The 9,658-nt window shown below is 41.7% G+C and overlaps 1 protein-coding gene across 5 annotated transcripts in view; it reads left to right on the forward strand.

The window, feature by feature from the left end:
* Positions 1 to 6,955, forward strand: part of SBNO1 (strawberry notch homolog 1) — a 33,684-nt gene extending 26,729 nt beyond the window's left edge. For all 5 annotated transcript variants that reach the window (XM_051634134.1, XM_051634133.1, XM_051634136.1 and 2 more), the window contains 3 exons: positions 591 to 667; positions 1,418 to 1,611; positions 2,562 to 6,955. In XM_051634134.1, the coding sequence (XP_051490094.1) occupies positions 591 to 667; positions 1,418 to 1,611; positions 2,562 to 2,704 (414 nt within the window). In that variant the 3' untranslated portion in view covers positions 2,705 to 6,955. The remainder of the gene's footprint in view (positions 1 to 590; positions 668 to 1,417; positions 1,612 to 2,561) is intronic.
* Positions 6,956 to 9,658: the final 2,703 nt, after the last annotated feature.

Genomic DNA, 9,658 nt, shown 5'->3' on the forward strand with positions numbered 1-9,658 from the left:
TTTAGCAAGTCAAAAACTAGGCTTATTTTTCCAGAGCAGAGCTTGTATTTGGGTCATCTTAAGCAGGTCTGCATGGTTTCTGCACTGCTATACCCAGAGCTTTCTGAATATAAATCATTAGTGGTGGTAACACGAGTTTTAGGGCCTAGCAAGGGAAAGGTTTGCTTCTGTGCAGAGTGTACAGACCTGCTCTTGAGTGAGCAGTTACAGGGTGTTCTAAGCAATGATTCTGATGTTTCAGCTCTTTGCTGATGTTTTAAATACTGTAATGGATTACTTTGTTTAGAGGCTTGTAAGATAGCTAACACTTTTTTTATTCAACAATTTTACGGTGTTGAATTTGTAAAAACTTGAGGAAACTCTTCAGATCAGGTTGATTATTGGAAAAGCTCTGAGATTCTGCTCTGTTCAAGAGTTTTGTTCATTCTTAGAGGTGGCATTTCCATTGAATGGCCTGAAGCTGTAGGATTATGTACCTCTCTGCTATCAGAATGTTGGTGCTCCCTCTCTTCTCAAAATAATGACCAAGTTGCTTTTGTTTTGTGCAAGTCTTGATGTATTTTACTTCATGATTATTCCCACTTTTCCAGGTACCTTCTGAAGATGCTCTGCCACACTGGTTAGAGCAGTACAATTCCTCTGCAGATACCTGCACCCATGCTTACTGGTCAGTATTTCTATGCACATAAATGCTTTTACTTAAACTCTTCACCTAAACTGGTTTAGAATTTCTGGTCTTTTGCTCTGTGCAATCTTGTGTGTCTTGCTTGAAGAAAATTGCCCCATGTCCAGTCAAAGGACCCAACCTTTGAGTGGAAACATGAAGCTTCACACTTGCCCTTAAAGTCCTAATACATTTGATGAATGCTAATGTAGAAATTGCACTCCCATAGAAGTATAACGATCCAGGAGTAGCTTGTGCTTGAAGTGTCCTGATCTGATCTATTGTTGTAGTAGGATAGTTCAAAGGTTGTTGGGAGGGGGAATATTTATACTTCATGTAGAGATGAGACAGATGTCAGAAACAGCTGTTCCTGTGCTACCTCTTGTGTGTCTGAACTCAGCAGCTGATATTTTAACTCCTGAGGAACAGCATAACTGGTTGGAGGTTCAGGTTAGTATTGGAGCTTCAGAAGTACACTGTACTTCTGATACGTAGCAGATCCAGGTTCTCAGGTGATCTAAATGAGTGATATTTGACTGCAGGCTCCCTCTGCACACTTTGAAGATGTGATCCTAAATAAGCCAACACTTCTCAAAGCTTTCCCTTTAGACCCATGCTGTGGGTGAAGTCCCCTTCCTGTGTGCTTGCAGCCCTCCCTCAGCTCTGGCCACATGCTAAATAACTTCAGGTCGCATTGAATGGGATCCTTGGTTTGCAGAATTCTTTTTAAAGCTGTTTTCCTCTCTGTTGCAGGAGAGGCAATTGTAAGAAGGCAGGTCTGGGATTGGTGTGTGAAGTTGGACTCCGCTGCCGAACATACTATGTCTTGTGTGGTTCCGTGTTGAGCGTCTGGACAAAAGTGGAAGGTGTTCTGGCCTCTGTGAGTGGCACCAATGTGAAAATGCAGATAGTTCGGCTAAGAACAGAGGATGGGCAGAGGATTGTAGGTAAGTGGCTTCTCTGCTCCTTGCTTTCCATCGTGGTGTAGAAGGAACTCAGGTCGCTCCCTGTTGAGAGTCACGTAGTCATCGTCATCAAGATGCTTCCAATAGAAAGGGCTCATCAATGTGTGTGTTAGGGAGGGGCAGAAGGACAACTGATGAAGTCTGGATTTATTGTATAAATGCTGGTTTGAGTCAGGTTAAAAGAGGAGGAATTTATTCTTTTCCAGCCAGGCTTTTGAACACTTACACTCTCAGTTCTTTTCATTTACTAGGAACTAAAAAAGTGATTCACCCCATTCCAGCCAAGCTACCTTTCAAAGCCATAAGGGCTCCACTTTTTTCCCCACTGCTGGCAAAGAACAGTAAGACCTTGGAATGGCTGTTTTTGTGGGGTTTGAGCTGCTAAAAGTCCCATGTCTTGATAGTTCAGAATGACTTCAGGGGGATTGCACCGTTGCCTGTTGCTAAACCTCTTAGTGGAGCCCTCATAGCAGGTTCCTCAGGGGCTGAAATCTCCTTTTTATTTTTTTTAAATGTGGACTTTGTGGATGTGGGGTATCATGGCAGCTCTTACTCCAGTAGTGGGTAATGGGTTTTGAAGACAAAACCAGGTTTTTCATATTAAACTTTCACAGTGGTGCAACTTCTGTGAGACTAGACCAGGAAAAATAGCTGACTGCTGGTTTTATGAGGCAGTGGGAAACAGGAATAAAATGTCTTGGGAAGCAAAATGGCAGCTTCTCTCTGCAGCTTCATGACTTAAAGGATCTAGTGACCTCTGAGGATAAACCTCTTCTTGAGCAGCAGAACTTGTAGCTGTGCTTGATTAGACTTGACACTTGAAACAGTCACAGAGAGTTGCATAAATTAAATGGTGGGGATCATCAGCCTGAGGTTTTACTGAACAAATTGTTGGCTTGCTTATGAAAGAATCAATTTGTTGCTGTTTTCAGGTTTGATCATTCCTGCAAATTGTGTCTCACCCCTTGTGAACCTCCTGTCAACATCAGACCAGTCTCAGCAGCTTGCAGTGCAGCAGCAGCAGATCTGGCAGCAGCATCACCCCCAGAGCATCACCAACTTCAACAACGCCTAACAGGACAAACCACAGGTGTTGACTTGGGTGTTTGAGGAAAAGGCTGTAAAAGCATATCACTTGCATCAAAATCAGGGACAGATTCCAAAGAAATATAACTTTTTCAGTTCAGTTGTGTGCTCTCAAATACTTTGGGAATAAAGAGATCTAAAAAGGTTGGTAGAACTGAAAGCCAGCAGTTGTTTATGGTGGTGCATCTGTCTTTCCTTATGCTCTCTGTAGTGCTTCCTGTTTGCTTTTACTTTTGGCCTTTTAAGCTACAAACCACAATTTGTTTGAAAATGCTTGAAAATCCCCAAGCAGGCTTTATTTTTATCTTGTCATACAGTGCTCAGGGTTTAACGCAGTGCATCAATGCCATTGCTGTGGGAGATCTCCTTGAATGCATGTATTGAGTATATATATAGAAAATATATATTGGGGTTTTTTTTCCTCTTCGATTTATGAGTTTATAAAAGCATGAACCCTAGAGGTTGCACATCATGCATTCAGGTTCCTTCCCAGTTTCTGTTTGACAGTGCATGTCTCTGGAAACAGGCGTGGACAGGATAAACACACCAGACAGGAATTTGGAGAGAAACACAATCTTAGTTGTACAGCATTGGTTATTGCATTTTTATAGTGTTTATACCCAGGTGTTGCATTTTTTTCTGGTTCTGTCCTGGGGGTTATATATTTGAGTCTACAACATGTTCTTTTTTTGTGATAAACATCTTAAATTAAAATTAGTTCCTTTTTAATGTATTAATGGTATTCCTAATGTGTACTGCAAAGATGGCTGGATGCCTGTTTTCCTTAAATTGAAGCATTTCCTTAATCCCAGGTGGTTACGGAAACTTAAGTGCAAATTCACTTCCATCTCGCATACAATCTTCTATTTTTTACTTCATTAATGTAATTTAATTTGTCACTTGTAAGATGAAACCTTACTTGAGCTGTAAATTAGAGAATGGGAAACACTTGAGGGTTCCGCTGTATGTGCTGTTTCTGTTACCCAGTAACTTGAATACTGTTTAATATGTTGTAAGACATTGTAGAGTTTATCTGGAGCTGTTTAAAAGAAATTGTAATGTACAAATGTGAATAGTCACTTATCTATAATATGGGTAAGTTTTGTTTTGCCTATAATAGTAGATGTTTATAAGAAAGTGAAGGACAATGTTTGTCATTTCTTGCTTGCACAGGTTGCACTATTGAAAAATTGAGATTGTATAAACCTGTCCAAAAAAACTACAAGATAATGATCTTGTAGATGTCAAATAAAAGTTATTGTACTAACAAGAAGTGGAGTCTTGTTTAGGCAATCACTGTATTCCAAAAAAACTAACAAGTCTGTACAATTGGAATTGGACAGGACTCGGCATGTTCAGTCTGCTTTAACCAGGCTTCTGTCTTGCAGTCCAGATATCTCAGCTGAACTCTGTAATGAGGCAAGAACTTGTCAACTGGGTTGAAACCTTGGTGCATATTTTCAGTCAGGCTGAGCTGGCAGGCTCAGAGCAGCCCTCCCCTGTAGGCTGGCTCACTGCTGAGAGCACTCAGAGCCACATTCAAGTGTCATGGAGAGTGTTTCCATAAGTAACAGGGCCAGAAGCTCCACCAGGTCAGGCTGAAGCGAGTTCCCTGACGGGAATTATTTCCCTTGAGGTTGTGCTAAGGCTGCCAGTGCTGCCCCCCTGCTGTGGGGACAGAGCCCCTGTGGGGCAGGGAGGAAAATCTGAGATGGCTGAGGGGCTGAACCCCCTGCATAGGTCTGTGACCAACTGCAAATACAGATCCAGCATAAAAGGTGTGCCCCTGCTCCCGGGGTGCCTGCTGCATCTCTAAAGCTCTTGTGCTGCCCCTGGGGGAGCTCGAGGAGTTCTCAGTCCCCTGGTAGCCTGGGCAGGTCCCTGAGTGCTGCAATACCAGTAGCAGCTGATTATACCCTGCAAAACTAGACCAGAGACAAGGTGTGGGGAGGATGTTGCTGTGTTTCATACCCACCACTGGATGTATTTGGCATCCATTCCAGGAAAAGTAATGGGATTTTGAGAAGAATGTTGGCAGATGATCACTGCAAACTAAAGCACTAGCAACAGCAAGCTCTGTGTGGACACTAGTTTTTTATTACTATTATTTGGGGTAGAAACTTCTACCATCTGAGATTATAATATTTTAGCTCTTAATTGTCAGTGAGATGGTTCTAGTAGTGGTAGGTTCACAAACATTGGTTTATATTTTTAAACAACTCATTACCTAAATATACTTCAGTTCCTAAGTGCTCTTCTCAGCTTGTTGTGCTAATGTTGGTTGTTGGGATGAGCAAGCATTGAATTGGATATTCTCTGTATTGATAACCAAGCACTACTGCTTCATTTCAGGAGTTTATAGCATACGCTGCTGTTCACTCACACCCATGGACTTGTACCCCCTGTAGGGGGGGAAAAAACAACAGTCCTTATACTTAGAGGTCTCTAAGAACAGATTCCAGAAATCTGTTCCTCCACTTGCTCTCCTTGGCCTGCTCTCTGCTTCTTGCCACCATCAATGCCTTGGCTTTGTCCTTCAGCCACTAACACATCTGCCTCCACAGCTCTGGAGCATTTTAAAGCCTTCAAGCTGCAGAAATGTTTTCTCTTGAAAATTCCTGCTTGGTGGTTGGGGTGTGGTTTTTTGGTAGTAGTTTGTTCCTCGCATGAGCTGCTGATAAAGCTTGGGGTGGAGGGGGGAAGGAATATAAATAGCAGTGTGGATGGGATAGGGAACAGCTCTGTGGTATCCTCTGGAGCACTGCCTGTAAGACAAACATCCTCACAGGGAGGAACAAGGAGAGACTAATTGTCATGTCATATAAATTACCAGGCTAAGCAAGAACGATCTCTGTATTTTTCCTACTTGTAGGGCATTGATCTGCTTTGTACAAATCACCATCTGAAATGGATATAAAATGGATAAAGGGTAGATGGCTGATAACAGGGCAAAGCTCAGTGTAGAGTGACAGTAATTTCTGTGCTGCCTGACTTTTTGGAAGCACGCTGTAAAAGGGGAAGATACATATTTAAGTTGACTTGGGAATTGAAGGAATAAAACTTGGGGTTTTCTTTTTTAAACTGTCCCTTGACAGCAACTAAATTTTGACTTGTTAACTAGTTTGATATTTAAGAGCTGTCTGACCCAGCAACTGCAGTTCTAACCCACTGAAGACCCCCCCTCTGCACAGCAACTGTTCCATTTTTTCCCAATCGCTCTGTGCTCTGTTGGGAACACACACCTCTTGGAAGTTCCCCAAAGATGCTAGTTGTCTAGTCAGTGTGTAGTATTTTCTTTGTAAATGAAGCAAGCTCTGCAACCTGTAAGCATTTGTCAAGTGAATTATCAAGAGGTTTTTGTATTTTTCTTTTGCATTTGGAATAAGCTTCGTTCAGATTCCATCACAGTCTGTACATATATAGAAAGAGTATGTATGTATATAGAGATGTTAAAGGCTACTGAATTACTGAATGTAAATAACTCTTGTTTTTCTTTGTGTTGTTTTTCTTTTTTCTCTTCATGACCTTCCCAAGATGTATTCCTGTTTCCTCAGCCTGCCAAACAGGCAGTTTGTGTGTACTTTGAAATATATATAGCATATATAAAACTTGCAAGGGATGTCTGCATCCGTTGTGGATGTTATATGTTGTCATCATTTTTTTTCAAAACTACCAGTTGTCTGTCTTCCATGATCCTTCTGATGCTTTGTGGTTTTTATTCTATATATTTAGTGTGTAATGCATTTCCTTGAGAGAAATTGATTTCTGATGTCTTTCAGAGACTGGTACTGTTTGCTTCTTAGTGCCTGTATCAGAGGAAAACAAACATTTGAATTTTCACATGGTTTGTTTTCTTTAGTCTTTTCGGGGCTTTTCAGGTCTTGGTGTCAATCCTAGATACGTTTCCATTTTCTTCCACTTCTTGGTGTCTCCAGTTGTGCATTCATTGAGCTCCTGGAAGTTCTAAATTAAATGCACCAGCAGTAGGACCTGCCCGCTGTCCTAACACATCAGAGTGTGATCACTGTGTTCCCATAGATGGTAACTGACTGTAAACCTCTCTGGTCAGGGGGTAATATGTGAGTAGAAAAGATGCATCTCTTGTAGAGTTATTTCCTGGGAAAGTTCTGAGCTTCCTGTAATGTGCAAAACACATGGAACTTTATACATTGTCCATTTTTTTACTTGTCTGATAAAAATACATGTATTGATACCAACATTAGAGATTATTGAGAAATCCCTTGAATTGTCTCTTATTTTGCCCTTCCAGCAGTTGTCACAACAGTCACACACTCCTCTTGCTGGGAAGTTCTGTGTCCATACAGTTTTTTTCCTGAATTAAGAGGTTTGCAAAGTCCATTGACTGGAGAGTCGTGGCAAGAAGCGTCGGGCTGCGAAGAGCAACAAAATACTTCTGGTTGTTTCTGTGGTTGGCACCAGCTTTAAGAATGAAGGTGGAGAAATAACAGAGGTGTTTTTGTCGTGGTGTGTGGCTCCCTGTAACAGCTCCCATGGTAAGGGCTGAGAAAGTTGGCAGAACTGATGAAGTAATTGCAGCCACAAACATGCCCGAGTGCTGAGTGAGACGGGAGCCTGGAGAGCTGACACCTCATGTGCTGCTTAGGCTGTATCCTGAGCCTGAAAAGCAGCAAAAGGAGAAAAATGTGAAGGAGGGAAGAAAAGAAGCATAATACCAGTTTCTCAGCCACAATTTCAACAGCTGAGGGCAGACTGCCCCTAAAGCCTTATGCTAGAGACTGGTAAGTGAAAACCTACCGAAAACTTCCCTGATTTGACCTGTTTCATAGAATCATAGAATGGTTTGGGTTGGAATGGTGGGTTTCTTAATTGATCCAAAATATTTTTTGAGTAGACAAAGTTTGAGGCAGTAGTAAGATTCAAGAAGAGGAACTAGGCAGGTTTAAGCCTAGGCCAAAGCTCCCATGAGGAATTTTTCACCTGCTGTGTCATGAACCACAGGTTTTGTTGAACTGCACTCCGCGTGTGTCAGGGCTGCGGACATCTCTGTCCAGAAGAAGAAGATCTGTGCTGAGGGGACAGACTGAAATTACCAGATCAGAGCACATCTGGTGCTCTGTCCCTACAGTCCTGCAGTGCTTAAATACCTGAGTCAATGGATGTAAAGTTTTATTTTGTAAGAAGGAAGTTTTGATAGTGTTTCTGAGCTTGGTTGCACTGAGGGCATAACTGTAATGACACAGGTCACGTGCAGAAGAGTTTTCCTGTGTTTGATGTGCACTGGGAAGGATAAAGAGACATTTCTACTGATGTTTCTGATTACACACATATCGAGGTATCTACTTTAATGTGGAGAGGGTAACCAGTAAAATATCAGATTCACTGCAGGCACATCATGGCATTTTTATTTGCCAAGTCATCCGATTTATTTTTCAGCCATTGACATGAAGTCCCAGGGCCCACAGGATTTTACTTGAGGTGGGTGCTCAGCATCTCCCAGCAGTTCATGGAGAGGCTGCACCACACTCTGCAGTACATTGGCTGGGAGACAACCCCTGCACAAAGGAGATGCTAGGGCTTTTTTTAAATAGGACTTCACAATTAGTACTTCTTCAGTCCTACACCTTTAATAATCCAATGTGACAGGATCCCAAAGACACACAACGTTGCAGATGAATTGGAGGTGTTCTTTTTATTGCCTGCCCTGACTGGAAACCTTTGCCAACCTTCAAGATTTCCTCTTCCAGAAGAAGGTCCCCACATTCCCCCCAGGAGCAGACAATACCTGTGCTGCCAACTGGCCTCACACACAGTGGCAGAACATCAAGTGCCCAGCAGTGAAACATTCCAGCCATGTGCAGAAAGATTTATACTCACCAAAATGACAAACTGTGGAACACGATTAATTTTGTACTGACTTGGGATTTTTTTGATAAAACATTGTGAAAGAAATTAAACCAACTACAACCTTGGAATTTTTTTTTCCCCTTTTCATTTTCAGTTGTTGATCTTACCCACATAGGTTGTTTATACAGGAAGGCCTTTCAGCAACACTTGTGCACACATTCAACATTCATTGTTGCTCCATTTTAGGATCCTTCAGACTAGTAGAAGTCATGTTGTAATAATCCAAACATCTTTTCTTTCAATCCATGGCATTTAACCTGGTTAATTTCACTGCTTAATTAAACCGGTTTTATTGGTAATTGAGAGCAGATTCCCAACATTCTCTGAATGCTAATTGTAATGGTCTTAAAACAGGGAGGAGAGTTTATAAAAACTGTATCAAGATTGGAGAGTATCAACTTCTTCATATTTCATGCATAGTATGCAAATATCTTTATCCAAAGAGTTAGTTTGGGATAAACAGACCTACCTAATCTTAGTTTTGTAAATCGTTTTATATTGACTTTTCCCCACATCTGGAAAAGTGATGGTGCCAAGTTCTCAGCAATAAATGAAGATGCCCAAACCTCAGGATTTAATTATTCATTTTCATAAAGCAGTAGACTTTGTTCTGTAAGTAAGGGAGAAACGTGTTAAGAGAGGGTTTGGTTGGCTGTTTTCCAACATGTAAATAGTACACCTTAAAAATGCCAGAGAGGCAACTTGAGAGCTTATGGTTTCTACCTTTGCAAGTCCAGGTCTGGTTTCTATGTTCCTTCCTTACATATTCATAAACTGGAAGAATTTACTGTGACTGCTAAAAATACAATGAATTGCAGGGCATGAAGCAGACCTGTATCAGCTTAGCCAGAGTGACTTAAACCATAAACCAGGGTGCAAGTGATATAATTACTCCTGGGTAGGATCTCCCCAGAAGTTACTTGGAGTGAAAAAAAAGGTCAATGTGAGCCATGGGAGAGCGAAGATCTGAGCCTGCAGCTGGTCCCTGCAAACCATCCCTGGCCTTACACTCTCCCAGCAGAACTGGGATTTGGGAGCAGGCAGTGCTGCTTCATTG

The sequence above is a fragment of the Apus apus genome, chromosome 16 (assembly GCF_020740795.1).
Source record: "Apus apus isolate bApuApu2 chromosome 16, bApuApu2.pri.cur, whole genome shotgun sequence".
Classification (NCBI taxonomy): Eukaryota; Metazoa; Chordata; class Aves; order Apodiformes; family Apodidae; genus Apus; species Apus apus.